At 41.0% G+C, this 22,395-nt stretch overlaps 1 protein-coding gene across 1 annotated transcript in view; it reads right to left on the minus strand.

Moving 5' to 3' along the window:
- LOC137104934 (cadherin-7-like) overlaps window positions 1-13,137 on the minus strand; it is a 91,734-nt gene extending 78,597 nt beyond the window's left edge. Inside the window, exons 1-2 of the mRNA XM_067486825.1 lie at window positions 12,790-13,137; window positions 7,252-7,841 (exon numbers count right to left, since the gene is read on the minus strand). Coding sequence (XP_067342926.1) covers window positions 7,252-7,488 — 237 coding nt within the window. The 5' untranslated portion in view covers window positions 7,489-7,841; window positions 12,790-13,137. The remainder of the gene's footprint in view (window positions 1-7,251; window positions 7,842-12,789) is intronic.
- Between the last annotated feature and the right edge of the window lie 9,258 nt (window positions 13,138-22,395).

Raw genomic sequence — 22,395 nt, forward strand, 5'->3', positions numbered from 1 at the left:
GCTGTTACTTATCATTAGTGTTAGTGGTAATAATCCTAAAAAAACTCACTTCACACACAACTGTTAACAAGATATTACACATAAGATGTTTACAGTGAAGGACCAGCTTAATTTACATCCAGAGCTTTAGCTTCACTAAAGTAGTCAAGTTGTACTAAATACAATAATACATTATTTTTTTCATCGTGTTTTTAAAAAATCAATGGGCCTCATTCAGCAATAATTTGAATTTTAAATAAGGTCCTGAAAAGAATCCACATCTAACTAATTTCTGCTTTGTCTCTTTTCTCTTAACAGTGTCAGTGAGACGAGGGTGGTGACGGCAAACTTGGTCATAGGTTATGTCTATTTGAGACATCATTTTCTCAGAGCACAAACCCACTAACTTTAGTGACCCTGTCTTTATCTGCACACCGTGACGTTGCCATTTATGTTTCCTATAAATATGAATCAGAACTGCTAGCTTCCCAGCCACAGTACCCACTGGCCATCATCGGGTCGAACTTTATGACGTGATAACAAAACAAATGACTGTGTATGGTGGCAATAAGTTTGTGAAAATGCTAGAAGTTTCTCCTTGGAAATGGTGTGATTTTTGTAGCATGTTAGCATGCTTCCATCAGCATGTTACAACAAACTAATAGATCAAACATTGTTAATGCAGATTTGGTTTTATCCAGCAGGTTTGGGAAATTTTGGAAATGTGAGACACACACACAGTTCCACAAACCTTAAACCTTTTTGTATTTATTTTCATTATATTGACAAATTTGTAATAAAATACTGTACAACATGCTTTTTTTTTTTTTTAAAGACACCAACTTTTCTGCAGAGACTTTCCAATTAGCTTAACTACCCCACAGAACCTGTTCCTTTCACAAATATTATCACATGCAACAAAACCAAGGAACCAGGAAATGGTTATTTTGTACATGTCTAAGTAATTAGGTTTCACCTTCACAAATTTAGCTGCGTTAACCAAATTAGCCTTCCTCCTGCAACCTGAAGAAGGAAACCTGGTTTTTCACTCTAATGGATGTTTCTGAAATTAGACTTCTGTGGAAAGTGGGGAATAATACGATTACTATGATGCTTCAGTGTTTGTTAGAGTCAAATTCAGTGGAGTTGTGATAGGCTCATAAACCCGGGGTCCCATAAGCAGCAGAGGGTAATACATAATGAATCAATCTGAAAACACACTTGACAGAATGAGCAACTCTCTGAAGGTATCTGGAGTAAAGGAGAAATAGGAGAGATGGGGAAACTCAATATCTCAGTAATCTTAAGGAAACATTTTTAATGCCTCAAGCCTCTTGTCTGGTGGTGTATCAAGCCGTATGAAAGGCAATTTCAGATGCACTGAAACTGCTTTAATTTCATACAGATACACATGTGAAATGCAATTAGCCGGTCCATGAAAAATGAACTCCACGCTGCCTCATTACACTTTGAGGAGCAGTAGCCTCTGCACACATATGCCTGACCAACGCCTCCTTTCCCTCTCACATCACATTCCCTCTACGGCTTTTCAACTGAATAAGTATACTTCAAAAAATGCAAATGGCCTTCCCACATCTTCTTTAAGCCACGGCACCTTCTAAGAACAAGGGACAGAGGTTTAACCAACGTCTTTGTACCACAGGAACTGTAAGTCCGCATTTGGGCCCTGACACTTACAGCACTTTATTCACTGAAGAGGAGAACAACGCTTGATACCACTATTAAACCAAGCACAATGGTCTCGACGCCACCTGTTATGCACTTTTCATGGAAAGTACAAAGAGATCTAAACATAACTTTTTGTACGTATTCATAGTATGACTGGGGACCTCTCAGGAACTCTACTGAATAATTCAAGATCAGACCTGTTGGGGATGTTGAAAATTCAACACATCAGCACTTCAGGAAACTTGAACAACCACATGTTTCGACCAAAAAAAATTAAAAAAATAAAATAAAAAAAGCCCATAAAAAGGATACCGACTAATAAATCGAAAATAACTTCAACTCCCTCACAACTCCCTTTACCTACAACATTGCTTAATATTTAATTAAGTTGCAACATTACTCTCTACAGGAACCATAATTAATCTGTAAACCCTGTATCCAAATGCCAAAATGATGGACCTCTGGTTTTAGCAAGCCATCATCAGACCTCCATAAATTTGAAAAACCTTGCTGGGGGGCGAGACAAGCGGAGAGTGAGTAAATCCAGGCTGTAAATAATAATTTGAGGCTGGGAAGAAGACAAACAGCTTCTATAATAAGTGCAAATATGTGAAGTGAATCACTTTCCAGGCCCGACCTGATTTTTTTCCTCCCTGCCAGACATCTTTGTCTCTGGCCTATTTTGATTTGGACTTGTAATTTGTAATGTAAAACATGAAAATAAATGCTTACGGTGTTGGCTGCAATGTTTTATTTTGACAGACTAATGAAATCTAGAGTCCCACTCATGTGTTTTCACTAATGTTGGTCGATGAGACATTCCTCAGGACTCTGTGGGCATCTACAAACTGATTGTAGATTGACTGACAGCTCCCTCACTTTGCTGTTTTCTTTTGTTGCAATACCATTAAATGCCCATCACAGTTTCCCTTGTTTTGTTCCACCAACAAGATCAACAAACGTATGTAATTTACAACGATGGAAAATTAATGTTTTTCTAATGTCTAATGCACTGATTTTGTTAGAATATCCAAAGTGACTGCACTGAATTTGTTGTGTTGTGACAAAGTGAGACAGTCTTAACGGTAGCACAGCACAGTACAAAACCGAATAACACAAACTCCAACAAACGTTATTCTAATCAAATCTCATTAAGACAGTGTTTGTCAGACGCCTGATGTTCAGTGTAAGAATGATATTATGCATAAACAGCCTCTGCGTTGACCCATTCAACTGTCTGTTTTCCTACTGAATCAGTCCCACTTTAAACTATAGAGTCCTGACTTTGTGTTGACCTTCTTGAGTTTGACTTGAACTTTGCTGGACTTTACCCAAAGAATTGTCCTGCTGATCTTGACTCCAGTCCCGGCCCTTACGCAGCACGTGAGCGAGAGACTGTGTGTGCAAGTGTAAACAATGTTCTCGTCCCGTCCTGTCCTTACCCTGCTGATAACCACCCTCTGGTCTACTTTACGCTGCTGTTTTCATCCTCTTTGATTCCCTGGCTCAGATAAAGGCTTTCCCACCATCCCAGAGGCCCCCAGGACGCCTCATGAGCTCCCCGCACTACAAGCTCTCGTCCCCGGGTACCATGTGTATGTAACCCCCCCCCCCCCCCGCCGTCAGCTTGAATCACCCTCCTCTACGGCACAACATGCTGCTCTCTCCACTCCCCAGCTGCGCTGTCGTGTTTGCGGCACCAGCGAGTGTGAGTGGATGCTATTGAGACTGACCTTTGCAGCAGCGCGCCGTGCTCTATGATTCTAACCCGTTTGACAGTGAGCGTCTAATAGAATGCTAATGAAGTAGCTTGCACGGGAACACGATGGGTTTGCTCCGTTGTAATTATCTGTGGGACTATTCCTAATGCCCATGATGCATATTGTTTGATTATTACACTAAATTACTGTCAAGCACAACCCCAGGTCCTTGCTACCAGGTCAGAAACTACTCCTAATGCATGCCCGTGAAAAAGTTTAATAAATATCATCAAACAGCAACACTTGTCGCAAAGACGAATGAGGAACATTTTCTGTTTGTGGCATTGTTTGAGATAAGTGATTTCCTTTTCTCCAGTCACGTTTGAAGATTTGACAGCAAGCCATAAGAGATACTTCCATCAAGCGATGTTTTCTATTTTCTCGCTCATCAATGAGGTACTTTCATTCGTAGTGGAAGAAATCCTTTTGTGTGTGTAGCAGGAGAGCCTGGGCTAATGCCGCCTGAATGCAGCCTGAATTATAAGGTGAAATAAGTCCATCCATTACTCGGATGGTTAGTCAGACTGCCAATTTCGAAGACATCTCTATAAATAAGTGAGATTCAGCATAAGGGCTGTGTCTGCGTGCTTGTACCTCCCGCGATGTGAAGCAGCACTCTGCCCCAGAGACTGAATTTCTCCAGTCACTTGAACATAAACAGATCTATGAAAAAGTCCTTAATAGCATGGGGCATTAGCTTCACGAAAAATATACAAGGCACGGAGAGTTAGTACATCAACAAAACAAAGATCTAGGCATTGATTTGCCGCCTTGACGTGATACAAAATAACGCACCTGCTAACTTATTGCTTATTCAGCAGAAGCCACAGCTTGGTGCGTTTCCACACTTGCAAATATTTAGCTGCACGAATACCCTGCAGAAAATGTTAATCACATCATGTTTACCAGTAAGTGTTTGTTAAGTGGATGAGTTTGTGAAATATAAACGCGCTTGTTCAAATATGTGTGTCACCAATTTGCGGTGGAGGCTGTGTAGTTTGGGGTTCTTTAATGTATGTTCCTACTGGCTTGATGTGACTGCGGCTGATTCCAGGCCAGCACACTTACCCAAGGCACAGTGCCAAAGCATAATGAGATATTTGGTTGTGAAATTCAGAATCTGACAGAATGCATTAAAGCCAAGCAGACTGCAGATGCAAAGGAAGCAGCCAGGCCAAAGCAATGACTTCCCATTTCCCAGCGACTATATCACATTTCCCTTTGCTCCCAGCCAAACAAATGACCAAATTGTGCAGCGACTGTGCCACTGTTTGGACACAGATTCCCATTGTTTGTCATATTAGATTCCTGGACGCATCTGACGAAAGCAATTACCGTTCATGTCACTCTGCTGATTTTGCATATAACCTACTGGGAACATTAGTTGAGTTTGAAATACTCGTTTTATTTATCTTCCTTTGGCAGAAGCCATGTAAAGATTTCACATCTAGTGAGGTCATTTTCTTGACGTGTCAGGACCTTCCGTGCTGTCACAAGGTCAGGGTTTACTGCCCAGACCTTTTTCCAGCAGCTGTGCGCCCTTGTGATAGCAAACAAGCACACACTATGTGACAACTATGATCTAAGGGAACAAATAATGTGACAGCTTCTCAAGCTCCCAGGCAGCCTGCTTTGCCCATGTGGTGGGGGTGGGGGGTGGGGTAAATGAATCTGATTTTTCATATTTCTGAAAGGGTTAGATTGAGCTTGTGCACGAGGTCAGATGTAAAGATGTAGCCAGTCTGACCTCTTAGAAGCCTGCTGCTGTGCTACCACTATAAATACTAAAGCAAATCAAAGATTTAATAACTAAATATATAATCTGTGAGAACAGGGTTTGCAAATGTGTTTGTGTATGTTTCATGTAGATGCGCTGGTCTCTACACATCAGTGAATAAGTAATTAGTCTGTACAGGTCCTTGGGGGTTTACTAACAAGAAAAGCAATCAGACGCAAGCGTGTGTTCAAGAAAAGAAGCTCTCTACATTCCTGACTCCTGTACCGGCCCACTCTTTCTCAGCTCTCAAATGGGCAACACGGGACAAGGACAAAGCGTTTGAATCAAAGTGCAATGAGCGCTCTCCACAGACATCAGCACAGACACAGATCAGAGAGAGCAGTATGTGTGATACTGTGGCCACATGGACAAAAAAAATGACCCTTAGCTGAACTCCAGCAGTGTCCCGAGAAAAAAAAAAAAAAAAAAAAGGCCTATTCTGATTCAGATGCTTTCCTGCAGCATCCCTCTGGCAAAAATAGAGGAGAACAATAGGACAGTCAAATGTATCCTAATTCCAGCTGGAGACGCTAATCCGGTTCAGACACAGCAAGGAAATGGGCTTGTGAGAGCAGACCCGGCAAATACATGCAGATGAGAATGATTATCCTGCAGATGAGCGGAAAGATGAAAACTAATTTAATAATAAGACCAGAAAATTCTCCAAGATAACAGGGATCTAGAGACCAATCCAAGACCCATCTGGCCTGCACAGCACAAGCCGGAGCCATACTCATTGTTTGTGCAAAGCAAGCCCTGTGCTGTAAACCAACAGTTTTACAATGGGCAGCCTCAACAGTAGTATTTGATTTAAAAAAAAAAAACCCAAACAACTAGTAGCTGTGGATCTCACTTCCAGTTTGAGGTACTTGTCTGCTCCACTACATGTCAGAGCGTAGTACTTTCTACTCCATTACATTTCTTTGATCACAATTACAAGCTAGCTCCTGCAGTTGAATGTAACAAGGTGCATTTATACAGATCCTGTATATAAGTACATTTGCTGTGTACGTGAATACTCCAATTGATAGTTTGTACTGTACATTAAATATTTCATTAAATAAACTGTGGTGACTAGTTACTTTTGCTTTTCGAAGGTGTAACTGTGCTTTTACTCACATTCTGTGCACAATGCTGCTGCTTACAACCCATAAATATAATAATCCATCAATAATTTAAAAGAATATTATTTACTCAGTGGCCCAAACACTTACTTGCAATATTTATGACCCCCTAATGAAATTAAGCATGTTTTTTTTAACATTAAACTACTCAAAATTAAGGTTAAAGTTATTAATTTTGCAATGAACTATGTGTAGATGTGGGTAAGCTGTAAGTGCATTTTAGTCCTTAGTTATATAAAACATATTTACATAAGAAAAGCATCTAAATACTGCTTCCACCTTTGGTCTTTACCAGAGGAAATGTGAACCATAATAGCATAGCAGTGTTAGCATATCTCAAAAATGCATGATTAGTCACTTCCTCACATGAACTTTGCCATTTGCGCCTGGTTGGAAATGTCATTTGGACGGTTTCATACTTATTTACCTGCCAAAACAGGCATTGCTTTGATCTATCTGCGCGAAAACTATAGTACAAAGACACATTTGAGTGATATATACCTTTTCCAGGGACGGATCACAAGGCAAATTACCTTGTCGTGTCGTACCACGGCCTGTAAACTAAAGCTGCACATTTGCACGAGCACGTACTTAAGCCAGCTGGAATCAAATGGTTCCAACACTGTGTGCGTTTTATCTTCGTCTAACATTTTATATAGGGGACTGGCAATATGTAGAGCTCTGTAAAACCATGTGGTGACCCAGATTCCTCAGGTCTTTATGGTGAGAAGTAATTGATAAGTATAATACTATACAGGTGCACTAAAACTGGTGCCAGAGCTGCAAAAATAGGGTGCAGGTGGATGTATGGATCCATTTATCACAAGATTTTGTTGAACTCGAGATGGGTTCAGCAAAATGCTCTGGCTTGTTCTTATTAGAGCACATTGTTAAGCCACAGTAACAGCCATAGATCACTTACCTTGCCAACATAGAGTGGTTCATTTCCTGTGTACTCCTCCAATACGAAGAACTGGTTCCATACCCAGCTGCGTTTGTGCCTGTTCAGGACCTCCCAAGGGTCTGGATCAGAGTGTGGGGACTTCTCCAGATCCCCCCGGTTGGGATTCAGGCCCCAGCAGCCCTTCTCCCACAAGGGGAACATGAGTGCCAGGAGAGCCATGGCTCTGCCTATGCCTGAGCAACACCACCCCATCATGTGGGCCCTCTCCAAAAAGCACTAAGGCCAGATGAGGTGCAAAAACATAAAAAGAAAATTTAAAAAAAAAAAGGACAGAGAAGCTGAAATGTCAAAACCCTCAGGGTTTTATCCACTCAGTCCTGACCCTGTGCTTCACCAGAAAGCAAGAGCAGAGGGACCCTGAAAGGAGCGCATGGGTTGAAAAAGAGTCAAGCTCTGCATTTCGCTGTGTTGCTCTTCTTTTTTCCTGATTTCAGACTAAAAGTGGGGTAATTCCTTCTACTTTGGAGCCAGGGAGTTGACATTAAAGCTGGCTAACAGGGTCAACGTCGACCGGGGAGGCTTCAACACAGACGCTGTATAACTTGCACCTATCAGAACAGAGAGAGAGCAAGAGGGGGGAGGTTGGGTTTGGGGGGGGGACAAAGACGTAGAGGAGAGAAGAGAGAAAGTGCCGTCAGCAAAATTGCCTGTGTGACCGCAGTCACTTTAGACAGCAAGTAATGTGCCTGCTGATGCAATGATAATGACATTTTTCATCAATCATAAAGAATCTGGTCAAAAATGAATAGACAGTAAATACAATCAAGATGATGTCCTTCACATGCACACACTCACCTACACACACGCCAAAGAGAAATTGGGCGAGGTCAAAATATTAATAAGGATGAGATGGAAGAGGGAAATGGCCCGGCTTCTCAATGCACATGAGCAACGAGATTTCACAGCGAACAAAACAACAGCGCTGGTGTGGAATAACAATCGAACACCATTCAGACGGCTCCCAATTATTCCACCAAGGTCGTTATTTTGTCATATCTTCTTCGTCTAAGTTGGTGGCGTAACGGTGGCGGGACACTCAACGCTAACAAGCCACATGATCTATGTGGCGAGCTCTCATCAACAAGATTAAAAATAAATCTGAGCTGTCAGCAGCGTGATGGCCAGAGCGCTCCTGACCTCTACTCGGAGCAGTCTGCTGGCCGGCCCGAGCACATGCAAGGGGATCTGTCTCCCTGCCATCGTCATGCTGTGACAGATCCCCCAAGATGCCAGAACATGAGGACTCTTCAAAGCAGAGAAAAGCATCAGCTCGTGACAGATACTGTTCCTCATGTCACAACACATCCTGGCAGTCCTGAGTAGCTGAGCAATTACAAAAAAAATAAAGAAATAAAATAAACCTTCATAATATCGCTGATATCGATTGTCTCATTTGACATCTAACAACGACTTCCACAAATTCGCTCAATAAATATTTTGAAGGAGGATCATGAAATCACTCCACACTTGAAATTTATGCAAGATGTTGGGATGACACTGGCTCAGAAATGCCATTTCAACTTCAGCAGGTCCTCTGAAAGCAGACATTCAGAGAAAACTGAGAGCCTGACTGCACGTATATTTATTTCCTCGCTGACCTCGCTTTCTCTCCCCGCGATGCGGAGTATTGGAAGGGGCCGTGGACGTGGAAGGTAATTGCTTTGGCATACAGTGACCTCCTTCTTCCCACACAGATTCTCCACTTCTTCTTTTACTTCCTCTCTGTTCCCCCCTAGCAAAATAAAAGAGCACAGCACACATCCTGTGGAAGTAATCTGTAGTACTTCGCCACGGCAAACTCTAATAATTAAGACACAAATAAGCCACCACAGCATGACTGTCACCTCAGCAGAAACCTATATGTTTGTGAGGCATGAAATTTATTTCAAAAAATGACTCTAATGTTTTATAAGGAGGCATTTATTTCCTGAGTAGGAGTGAAAGGCACATCCCCCTTCAGGCAGAACTTCATCCACACAGTCAAGAACGTGTGCAAACACTTGTTCTGATTGATTGTGAGGTATGAACTAAGCTGAAAATAATTATTTTTACTATTATCGTTTGTATAATAATAATAATAATAATTTTTATTATTAAGTCAAATTTCTGAAACAACGCCAAATATTTTTATTTTTTTATTTCCAGCCACTAAAATCAGAGGATTTCCCACCTGTCTTTGTCATATACCGAATGGCTGTAACATCATCATTTCAGGTATCTGGTATTTTCGGTCTAACAAGACATTTGAAAATGTTTTTTTTTTTTTTTGCTGCAAAGGTTCACATTTCCCAGCTGATCACTCCAGTGACAATATTTGTTATTTCCTCCACATGACATGAGCTGGAACACAGCATGAACACACACACTGAGACTGAAACACATGGATGTACAAAAACACACACGCACAGATTTAAAGTCACTGCCTCTGTATGACAATTTAATGGTAGAGGTGGAAAGTGGAGCAGATCTGGCTGCAGGGCAGCACGGCTCATGAAGGCAGGTTCCAGCAACTGTATATTGTGGGAAGAGAAGATCAGCGCAGGGTCAGCTTGAGCCAAGCGGCCAAGTTAATGCTTCTCATTTCGCTAAACCCTCTACACTAGAAGTGATGGAAGTCAGATGCAGACTGAAGATACCACTAATGTAGCTGTGGGTGCAGTGGGGTGCTCAGTGCGACTTTTATTATTAAATGAGTTTTTGCTGATTTACTGTGCAGATTTAATTTTATTTTCAACATTATTTGGTCATTTGTGCTGCACAGAAATCAATTCTGTAAATGCCTTTTAAAAAAAAGCCAAGCTTACAAGGTCGACTCCAGCTTGAAATTGGCTGCTCCACTGGCATTCAAAGAGAGGGATGTGACAACAGTGTTTCCTAAGACTACTTTTACCATTTGTTCTTCCTGCTGGTGTCAGGTGATTGACAGTAAGTAGAGCATAACGCGACGCCGCGCTGATATGAAAACACTCAACTCCAGCACAATGAAGTGACAACAAAACGGAGAAAACTTTGGCAAAAACCAAGTGAGGGATTCATGCATAGTGTGATTGATTATCTCTCCTTTGATGGATGGGTGTAAGTCGTTTCCTTTTGTACTGTACAGTAAAACCAGGTCTGATATCTGCAAGTGTGTTGACTAGCTGTGCAGCCAAAAACAAGACAAAATATAAAGTAAAGAAGGAACCTTAAGGATTAGCACCAATGTGAAAACAGAGAGATTAAGCTTTTAACCATCACATATGACTATTGTCTATTTTAGCCTTTCGTAGAATAGCCAGGGTGGGTCATGCTGCCTTGAAGCACTGAGAATGTTTTGGTGCCAAACTGTCTAAATGCTTGAGTTGTTTTTTTTTCACCCTGCAGAGAGAGAATCCAATTGGTGCTTTTTCTTATGATTTAAAAATATATTCACCATTTGACTTTTTTTTTTCAGTTTAGCAGTATTTAAAAAATGGTCCACGGTCGAGTTCCTGTGGGGGGAAGCAGACTCACTGTTGGCCGGCGTCAAAGTGATAGCGCTAAATTAAGTGAAAATGTGAGATAAAGCCATGAATGTAAAGCCTCCCAGTCATCCTCCGGCTCTGTTTCTCTTACACACAGTGTCCTAATCCCATTTGCCAGTCTCACAACAGGATTACCAGTGCTACAGTGCTCAGTAACCAATCACGCGCTTCCTCTGGTCCATATTCTCTTCCATCATTGTGTACATTCAGAGTGTCTTCATTCATGGGGCCAGAAAACACAAACCAAACGGTGGAGAACTTAAGTTTGACACATTTGACATTTATGATGTAATTCAAGTATTTAGCATAATCTGTTTAATTTGGAATCATTTGCTGAAGGACACCAACATATAAAACTGGATATTTGAAGGTCTGGCTCTAAAAACAACAGCAGCAGACATTTTTCATTCATTCAGGTATTATTAACATGGAAGTTCATTGATTCCTCTGATACCAACCCCTTTTTTTTTTGTCTCTTTCTGGGGAAATCAGACAACATAGCCAGCTACTGCACAAATGATAATATCACAGATGCTGGTATATTTCCTGCTAGTAGCCTAAAAGTATATAAATACCAGACTCCTGTTGACATACTGTACAATAGGAGCTTGAACCCGAGTCCTCTTGTTGAAGGGTGGTCTCCCACTAATAGATTTCTGATACCTCATCTCGCATTCATTTGAATTCCTCTCACATCTGTCGCTAGTAGAGCTGAAGCCGAAGCTGTTTCTCATGCTGCTCGGAACAGAACAATGCAACAGTACTTGTGTCTGGCAGTGACTGTTCTGCTTATAGTGCTTAAACATGTTGCATCTTGATAAATCCCTGATTAAAAATATGTTGGAGTTAAAGAGGGCAGCCATGTCTCTTTGCCAAATAGCAAGTGAATAATTGATAAATAGGAATGGCCCTGAAAGAATCCGACTGTGTCCCTCTTCTAATATTTTAATTCATTTTCCAATGACAAAGGCAAAAGCTATGACTGTTTAATGAAGGTTTTTACAGGCATTTTTGTGGAGCAGTGGTTTTAAAAAGTCCTTAAACTAGCACCTGGAGCTCTACACTAGACAAAATAGTTATCCTTGTCCTTGCAGCATGAAAATATAGGATGATAACTGGGCAAAACATGGCATTTTCCACATGAAAAAGTCCTGCAGCAAGTAAATTGTTTTGCACAGTCAGACATCCAAATTATTTGATGCATTTCGCTGACGATCTTTTACATGAAAAAAAAAAATCCATAAGCGGCTTTGCTGTGTATTGATTCATAATGTAATTCTTAAACAAGTGGAACATTTTGCCAATTTCATGAAAAATCCTCCACTTATCGGCGCTGCAGTTTTTACTTCCACGACATTCATTCCAAATCGGATTAATTGTATTATCCTGCTCGTTTCTTCACATACTCGCAGATTACAAAAAAAAAAAAAAAAAAAAAAAAACGAACACGATTTTGTTGCTCGGTTCTGGATTCACTAACTCTTTGACACGGACTCTCTGCAGTGAAAATCAGCAGGTGCCAATCGGTGCTTGTGGTGTGACCTGAGCGACCCGACCCATCTGTTAAGAATCAACCATTGCGCATTAGCTGTCAACACCTGCACGATGCAGAAAAAGTTCCCAGGACGCACCTGTTCCCGAAACGCTAAGGAAAGCCCACCAATAACACAGGTCGATAAACACCTAACCAACTTAAGGTTTCTTTTTTGGGGGGGGGGGGGAGATAACGCTGAAGAGGACGGAGGATAGTGGAAAATGGGCACGTGATGGGAATCGGGCAGCGTGAAAACAGCGACAGTAGAGATCTCTGTGAGCGACCGCCGCAGAAACCCTGTGTCCACAGAATACTAATTACAGAATAAGCGATGGGACAAAAACGCACAGAATAGCCAAGTAGTCCATAAATTAACTTAGACGTATGGCGAACATGACAAACTCGACACAGGACTGCTGCTGTCCTCCCTGCGCCTTCACATCTACTGGAATTACTCACCGAAAGAAGATGGAACAAGTTCACCGCCGCACGGATGGTGTCTGATGCTAAAAGTTGAGCCTTTTTCTCTCCACGCACCACGCGAAAAAAAGGGGGGGAGGGGGGGCTTATGTCAAAATGAAGACTTCAAAAGTTTTCATGATGAAATTAGTCCGGATGGCAGAGCGCTGCTGCTGGGAGATCAGCTACTGGATCGCGCGTAAATGCTCACCCTTGGCAGGGATGGTGGAAGTCTGAGACTCTCTCTCTTTCTCTTTCTCTCTCTCTCTCTCTCTCTCTTTCTCTCTCTCTCTCTGTCTCTCTATCTATCTCGGTTTATCCTGCGCAGTGCTGCCTCTGTGCAGGGAACCCCAGCTGCAGGGTTTTGGGTATATGTATCTATCCGTCTCTTACACAGGCAACGCGGTGGGGGGGGGGGGGGGGGGGGGGGGGTACGCGCAGTAGCGAGGAGTCACATCAGCGGACGAGGAAACGCTCATATCTGAGCCAAATCCTCCCCTGACTGCAGCTGAGAGAGCCTATCGAAATAGTTTGACCAAAATAAGTTGGCAAGGAGGGAGCCAAAAAACACACGCAGGGTTTTGGCACGGAGAACGAAGAACCGAATTTTCAAACCTGCCAAGATTTTGGCAGCAGATGGCATGTGTACTGTTAAACGATTTCTTTGCTGATGAATAGAAAATCAATACAATTCAATTTATTTATTTATTTCTTGCTAAAAAAAAAAAGGCATCTTATGTATACTCTCATTCTATTCCTTATGCTGTTTTCCTTCATGATTCACGCTTTTTTTAAATACAATAATTCCTGATATTTGGGCTCCCACTTGTATTCAGAGTTTTGTTTTTCATCCAATTAGCTCCAAACTGAGCTCCTGTGGTGGCAGAAGAATGCAGCATGAGGCTGTCCTCTCTATTGCACCTCTATGCTCAGAGACCTTCCAAATCAACCGGTATTACTTGCACTACTAATTAGTGACAGTAAACACACAGTATGCACCAGCCTGTGCAGTTAATAACATGTATTTGCACAGAATGTAACACTATCCTCTTCAAAGCCTTATCAGAGGAAACGGTTTGAACCTGGATGTTTGTTTTTGTGCAGGTTGTTTACACTTATACATTTGTTATAATGTATACACCTAATTTCACATTTGAAATATCTTCGGAAACACTCCTGGGCATTAGTCACAAATGGCTTATTTTCTTTGTCGGTTTTCTACATGCTATTAGCATTTTTTGAGGCAGAATGCATTACATCAGGGCTGCTGTTTTTGTCTTCCCTGTCAAGAAGGGAGCAGTGACCCAAACTAATAGAAAGAGCAGCCTCTGTCTGTCATACCTGGAAGAACAGTTAGCAGAGCTGAAATTAGAGACACGGGAGAATGCAGAGAAAAAAAAGCTACAGTAAACAGAAGAGGAAGAAAAGAGGAAGAATGGTGTTAGTGTAAGAAGATAAGGAGGTCAAAGGTGGATGATGCCAAGAATAATAAGCATTTCAATCTTGACTGAACAATTCGAACTTAACTTAAAGGATGTGTGGGGATAGAGTGCAGAGAGCCGTGGGTGTGTGATAATAGAGGGAAAGGTGAAAGGGAGGAGAAGAGGGAGGTTTATCGCAGGAAGGGGAGAGTTATTTAATTGGAGAGTGACATTGGGAGCTCGGCTCGTCAGCTCTTCCCCATCAATCACACTCGGTCAGGAGATGCCTGAGGTGATGTGGCCCGTGTCCCGCTCCCTCCGGGTCCAGCGGCCAGCCCCGGCATTTAAGCGCCACGCCTCAGTTCCATCTCTTCCACCCTAACGCCCCCAACCCTCCACCAGGATGCTCTGACCTCTGCTCACTTGGCTTACAGTTGTGTGCTCCCCAGTGACAGACTGCTTGATGGGCCTTTCGTTCACAAACTAACAAGAGAAACAGTGGAGGGCTACTCTAGCAGCTAATGGAACATTAATAAAATATGACCTTCACGCACAATCAGGTTTCATTTTTGCATAATATTTGGCAAAGCACAACACACCACAGTAGCTGCATTTAGGATCTACATGAGTTGGTGTCACTCTGATACCATTAAATTACCTTCAGTATTTCGTCATATTCCAGATGTGTTATGTTGTATTTATTCAAAACTGAATGTTGAATGTCTTTAGGTGGTTTGGTGAAGTTTTCATTTGTACTATTACCATGTTGCGTGACTCCATTTTCTATCTATCAGTTTGTTAAATTACATATAAATAAGCTTAACACATTACAGGGACATTCAGTAGACTAAATGCAAGTTGCATGTTAGTAACATGGAGATGCCTTTTCAAGCCTGTCTCCTTAAAAATATGATCCCATACAACTAAACATGTTAGTTCTGGGTCTGGTTAGGTCCAGGCAAGAAAAGCCTTAGGTTTTAAAGGTTTAGAGAAAAATCGTGGACATGTTTTAAAGCGATAAAACGCATTTTGTGTAAAATGACATTTTCCTGTATTACACCAGCCCTCAAACTTCCTGTAACTATAACCAGCTGCTGTAACTACCTAAAGACAAGGGGTGTAGTTACACAAACATCTACTGCAGTATTGCATGTTATGGCAGAAAACAATACCAGACATTTTTTTTTGCAAGTTTTTAATATTTTGTCAAAAATACGTTGTCCGGCAACATTTATTGACATCTTCAATGAGAACATATTTGCAACTCTCCATTTATTGCATCTTAACATGTTCTCATTAGGTTCTCAGGAAACAGAATGTGGTTGGAAAATGTAATTGTGTTTGCAGTTTAGTTGTATGGGAACTGATTTTTAGGAGATGTGGTTGTTCTGTGCAGGTTTACAGAAAGTACTTAAAAGCTGACAACAGGCTGGTTAGTTTAAGTTCCTCCGGTCAAACTCAAAGAAGGTCTGTTGCTAACACAAAGGCAAGAAGCTTTCACATTTGGCTATGACAAAATTTGTCAGGAAATACCCCACTTGTTCTTTTTTTGAAGTCATGTGACATTAGCTTTTTATTTCTACCAATTACATGGGCTTTTAAAGTAAATCAAGTAGCATTCATCCGTGAAAATGATCTTGGTGAACAAAACATGTTTTATAAGCCTCTATTTGTCACTTATTTTTAACTTATTTTTAGCAATTCCTGAGAAAAAAATCCAATTGGCTTTTTATCAAGATAATGGGAGATGCCAACTTCTGTGCAGGCCTGAAAATAATTCTAAAATGAACAGGTAGCCAACAGAAGTAGACCGATATATTGTTGATGTGATCAAATTCCCTTAGTTAAAATCCCCACCACTGCATTTTAAATCATCCACAGACGTCAAAGATATTGCCGTGTCAGGTGTACATGGTTACATAAGTCCAAACTAGAAGGGTAAAAGTGTGAAGAACTTAATATAGACCAGTGGAGGATAAGAAAGACATACAATATATATTTTTTTTATTTGAGGATCAAAGCTTAACTAAGATAAAAGTCTAATAGCATTTCTAGTTTTTGTGTATGTATGTATAGCTGGGTGTCATCTGCATAGAAATTAAGTTATTTTATATTTGTAGATAATGTTTCCAAGCATGTATATTGAAACTTATAAAGCTCCTAGAACTGAGCCTTGTGGCATGTGACAGGTAAGATGGACAATAGAAGATGAGATATTACAAGTAGAGACAGAAATCGTTCTGTGCAGAAACACAATTTGAACCAGTCGAGGGCTAAATCAGAGATGCCGACTCTCTTTTACAAGGCATTTAGTCAAGATGGTATAGTCATTGAAGTTAGTTGAATGCGGCAATGATGCCTCACAATATCAGGACTGAGCAGTTGCCAGCATCATATGCATCCAAGAGATCATTAGCAGTCCTCAGAAGCTAAGTTTCTGTGCTGGGGACAATTCTAAACTAAGACTGGAAAGAAAAAAAAAAAATAACGAATGATATTAATTTAGACAACACTGCTTTTATTTTGTTTGTTTGTTTGTTTGAGAGGAATGGTCATTTTGAAAATTGTCTACAAAGGCTCAGGCTCAGGGGATCAAGATTGGGTTTCTTTAAATGTGGTTGAAAGGAACATAAGCACTAGTCAACAAACTGTTTATGATGTGTATAATAAGTGGACGGAAGAAGGAGAAGATTTGCAGCACAAACTTGGTGGGTATGTTATCTGAAGAACACAATATTGGTTTAAAGTCATTTATGTCATTAAACGCTGAAATAGATATGGGTTCAAACTGGGTGCAATGAGTAGAATTCTGCTGGATTTGTGATAAAAGCCATGAAGGGTCATCACCTTGCAATGAAATCTGGACCCTAGTAAAGGAGATTTTATTAGGAAAGTGTATATGAAATCCCTCACATTTCCAGGGGATAATTCAATCTTATGGCAGGCAGGGGAGGTGGTGACAGATTAAATCACATTAGGACTATGCAGTTAAGGTGGTTTTGATAAATGAGATCTGAGAAATAGGATGATCGCACTTCTTCAACTGCTGTCTGTTGACTCAGTATAATTGAATACAGGCAAGTCTACATGTCGAGCGATTTTTAAGGCAAACGGCAACTCTATTACTAAGCTTGTTTATTTAGTTCTTACATTCTGATGCCTTTGGGCCTAATCCCAACCAATCCAGGCCGTTATCTTTGACTGTTAAGGGCACACAATTGGGTTACACCAGCCACCATTTTGTGTCAAAAGAAGAGATGCCTGCCTCTGTACGTGGGGGCAGTCTCTCAACAAATGGGTCTGTCGGACGTATTAGTGCAGAGGTCGCCAATAGGTCGACCACCATCCGGGTCCGGACCCAGCCCCGCAACCAGCATATCATTGATATCATTTATTCAGTTTTGGCGGAGATTGCATTTCGTCCGGCAACTCTTAGGCAAGGGGAGAACGTCAGCCAATCGCAGGTAGAGTAGGGGGAGTGTTTTCTGAGTGGAAACAGCGGCAGTTACAGTGACAGGGAGAGAAAATACAACGTGAGAGGTGAGAAGACAAGTGAAAGCAAAGCGGCAAAATTATTTGACTTGAGTCGTTGACTTTACACAATGCAGATGTTGATACTAGAACAATGTTATTGAATTGTAATGTTGTAATGTAAAAATTATAATGCATCATAATGCACTTAAACATTGCGATGCTGTACATGAGGGAATTTTCTCTATCCAGACCTCCTCAAATCATAATTGACTACCACTGTATTGAGGACAAACAACCTCCACGGGTTTAAAGGCTGGAGGACTTGTTTGTTTACTCATCTCTCTTTCTGCATATTAAGCAGTATTAGTTTTAGTATTTCTCAGTATCACTTATCTAATACCTTAATTTATAAATGGCATTTACCTGTTTAGACCATTACTAAGTGGATCTCACAAGCTTTCAAAGCATTTACATTTTTAAATAACATTGTAATCGCTGCGTTTGCTGGTTGTTTGTCCACCTGAGGCCCCCTACAGGAGCCTCAGAGGGACTCTATACCCAGAGTAGTGCCTGGGTATAGAATCTAACTGATCTCTAATGAAATTATATGGATTGATGGCCATAACAAGAAAATGAGTGGATACATTGATCAGTGATGTTAATTGCTGGTCAATCTCCAAGCTGCTAAAAGACAGGTGACATTATAATTCCAGTAACTGCCTTTTACTGACATTGGAAACAGATGATTGTTACATTGACTAGCCAATTTCAGCTCTAAACAAGGTATTGATTTCCCCAGTGGACATTTAAAGAAAACATGTTGCTGTGCTCACAGCTAAAGACTTCTTATAGCATATGTTAGCATTTTTTTTTTTTTTTTTAGAACAGCTCTAAAGAGCACCAAACACAATCAAACAAGACTTTAGCAGAACAATGATGAAATAGCAACATATGATTTGGTTCTTCTTATTATGCAGACAGAGAACAGAAAATTAGCAGTGGAACATGTAATTGTCCTTTCACTCCCAGATTAATTTATTTCGATTCAAGTTTTTGACTTTATGAAAATAGACCTCACTCCGCTGCGTCGGCCTTTGCATTCTTTAGTGCCGGCAGAGCAATGATTCAAAGCAAGTGACCTTTTTCACACCACAATCTTGACAGTGGGATCCTGATTTATCATCAAACTGCATTCCATTTGGTGGTTGTTCCAATTCATCTTGGACTTCTTTGCTCTGTAATTTGCACACAAGTTAAAAAGCCTCCTTAATTGTTTTTTTTTATTATTATTTATTTTAATTTTATTTTTTTATGTATGTTTTTAGATACACGAGGAGCAGAATTTCTTTCAGCCAGGCTCCGCCAGTGTGGGTTTTTGAATAAGGCACAGTATGTGAACATGCATTTCACTACATAGAGCTCTTGGATCAGAGGCAGCGCTGGGGCCTTGATGTTCAAGGGACAAGGCCGTGGAGTCGACGTCCCCCGACTCCGACACCATGGCCAAAATACAAATACAAAAGCCCAACTTATTAGCATACGCTGCATCAAAACATTTCTGCTTCTCCTCTTCAAGAAGCACGGATTCGGACTAATCATGCAGCAAGTATTGAGCGATTACATTTTCATCAGATGCAATGCATGAGGGTTGAAAGATCAAGTGAACTAATGGATGACCTAATCATGGGGGATTGGCTGTATCGATTCAGATGGTCATATTCTCATTGTCTGTCAGGCCACAGGAGCTGGAGGCGGATACCATCTCTCACTGGCTGAAACCACCATATTCAAGAAACTCTCATTCAGATTACACTAATTTAGCCCATACCTCTCCTGTTCCCCTGAGGGTTAAATAGATTATGGGGGAGGAATGGCAATCTTGCTGAGTTGCAGCTTAGAACTTGTCTTCCACAGGGTGAGACTTCGAATAATTTACTGTAACATGTTTTCTTATCAACCCTACTCCCTTTTTATGTTTTTCTCATATTTCCTCACAAGGAGATACAGCACACAGTTTCTCTGCCTGCATCCACCATACAGTATATAAATTGTCTTAATCCTCATTGATATACAGTTTGTTAAAAACGTTGTCATGCTTGCAGATGCAATTTTGCCTGCAAGCAAAATTATGGTTGGTGACCCTGGCTGCCAACGCTGCAGAGACAGTCATTCTTCAAGGACAATCTTCTGCACCTGTGTGAATAATCAATGTTACTGAAAGTTTATCATAAACTCGTGGCATCTGTCACACAGCATCAGCCGATATCCCTTCTGCGAGGAAGTGGCATTAATTCTTCCCCGAGACGATAGAGATGGAGAACCCTTAAAAGAGAGAGAGAAAAAAAAAAACATCTGGGTAAATACATGAGATTGAGAAGAGGTGTAGATAACAAACAAGTACATAGGTCATTCTCAGCAATTTCCCCCCAGAAGTGTCACAGCAGGCTCTGAAAGAGAAACGTCTCACTGCAGACAGACATGTTCATTCACCTCAGTTTGTGTCGACTCAGACAGGCATCCTGATCCGAATCCTAATGACACACCAACTTGCTACCGTTCAGCGGTCTGTGTGTCACAGAGCAGCAGCGACGTGGCAGCTCGGGCTGTGCTCTCAATTCACACTCGGATCTGCACCTACCAAATCTCTACAAAAGGAAAATAAGGCTGTCGGAGGAGAACCTCCTTGTCAACACAGCCACCGCATTATAAAATAACATGCACCACATGGAGGTGAGGCTTTAGAAACCTGGGTTCAAATGATACTCGTGCACCATTTTGTAGTTATCATTCATCATTTTACTAACTAGAAATAATGTGAAATATCAAAAGCTGCGCTATTCAGTGTATATTTTTTTGCCAACAATTGATTAGATAACTACATTTAACCTGAAATGGAGTCTTTGCAATGACAAACCAATAGAGAGTTATCATCCAACTTGCAACTTCAAAGCTCTTTGGAACTTTTTAATCTCTTCTTGCTGTCCAGCAAGCTTGCTGCTTTGTTTTCAGCTAAAAACTTCTTATAAATACACTGTAGACTACCTGCATAGGACCGAACTCAGAAAGACACATTTTAACGACTAGCTGATGAAAAAAAAAGTAGAGGAGCCATCAGATATCTCTTCCGGTCAAATCAAACTAGAGTTGACTGTATAGAGTTAAGTTGCAGCTTGTTGTTTGCCAAAAATCTATTTATATGGTAAGTTTGAGATATGTACATATTTTCATCAAATGACAAAATCTGAAAACAATGTGACAAAAAAAGTAATTCGCTGTAATAAACTTACTTCATCCTTAAGGTTTATGTTGCCCAACAACAAGCAGCTTATGTCAGCAAAAAAAAACCCTCCATACCTGTACACCACCTGCTCACCCGCAGCAGAAAACAGGCAAAGTTAGCACATACTGTAGCTGATAAATATAGTGGATGGGCTTTTTCAGCATTTGGCAGAGACCAAAGCAGCTAAAATGAGAGTGAATATTGCACTTGCATTGATAAGGTTGCCAGAAACCTTGTGTCTATGTAAAACTATTTGTAAAACCGTTTTGCTGTATTAATTGAAAAAGTGATAAAACTCTGTGTCAGTGCTGTGTTCACAACTTGGACTGCGCCAAGGGCCCCCCCAAAAAAGTTTACCTTCAATGTTGCAAACATTAAAAGGACATGTAAAATAAGTATTGAATGCGTCACCACAAATTTCAGGAAATATATTTCTAAAGGTGCTATTGGCGTGAAATGTTTCCTCAGATGTTGCAAAGGATGTCAAGCCATAGATGTCCATAAAATACTTACGTGTAATGATGGGAAATCACACAGGGGGAAAAAATTATTGAACACGTGAAGAAAGGGAAGTGTAAAAAAGCACGGAAAGCCAAGACACCAGCGGAGGTTAGTCAGTAATTAAAATGCATTCCTCCCCCTTTTCAGTGCAAATTAATGTCAGCTGGTTCAGTGAGCACTGTTGGGGCCAAAATCCGGAAGTAGAAAGAAAATCATTTCACCATAAACCGGCCACGACCAGGTGCTCCTCGCAAGATTTCAGGGAGGAGTGAAAAGAATTATCAGAAGAATTGTCCAAGACCCAAGGACCACACATGAAGAGCTTCACAAAAGGCCTGAAATTTTCAGGTACAATGGCTTCAAAGAAAACTAGAAAAAGTAATGCACTCAACCGCCAATGGCCTGTATGCACGCTCACCACGCGAGACTCCTTTGCTGACGACAAAGCACGTCGAAGCTCATTTAAAGTTTGCTGCACAACATTTGGACAAGCCTGTGAAATGCTGGAATATGGAATATAGTCATAGTATATCAGATGAGACCAAAATTGAATTCTTTAGATGCCATAATACACTGCACAAAACACCAAACCAGCCGTGAAGTTTGGAGGTGGAAACATCATGGCGTTGACTGGCTAACTTTAAAACGAGGGTGGGCATTTCAGCAAGACAATGATCACCATTGCACCAAGCCAAAGGAAACTCTCAGAAAATCAAGCTGCTAGAATGGCCCAGCCAATCAGCTGACTTGAATCCAATTGAAAATCGATGGAAAGACCTAAAGATCAGAGTTCAAAGGTAGAGGCCCACTGAACCTTTAACATTTGAAGACTGTTTGTGTGGAAGACTGGGCCAAAATTACACCTGAGAAATGCGTCCGACTAGTTTCTCCATGCAGGAGGCGTCTCGAAGCTGTCATTACCAACAAAGG

Source organism: Channa argus, chromosome 19, assembly GCF_033026475.1.
Source record: "Channa argus isolate prfri chromosome 19, Channa argus male v1.0, whole genome shotgun sequence".
In the NCBI taxonomy this organism is placed as follows: Eukaryota; Metazoa; Chordata; class Actinopteri; order Anabantiformes; family Channidae; genus Channa; species Channa argus.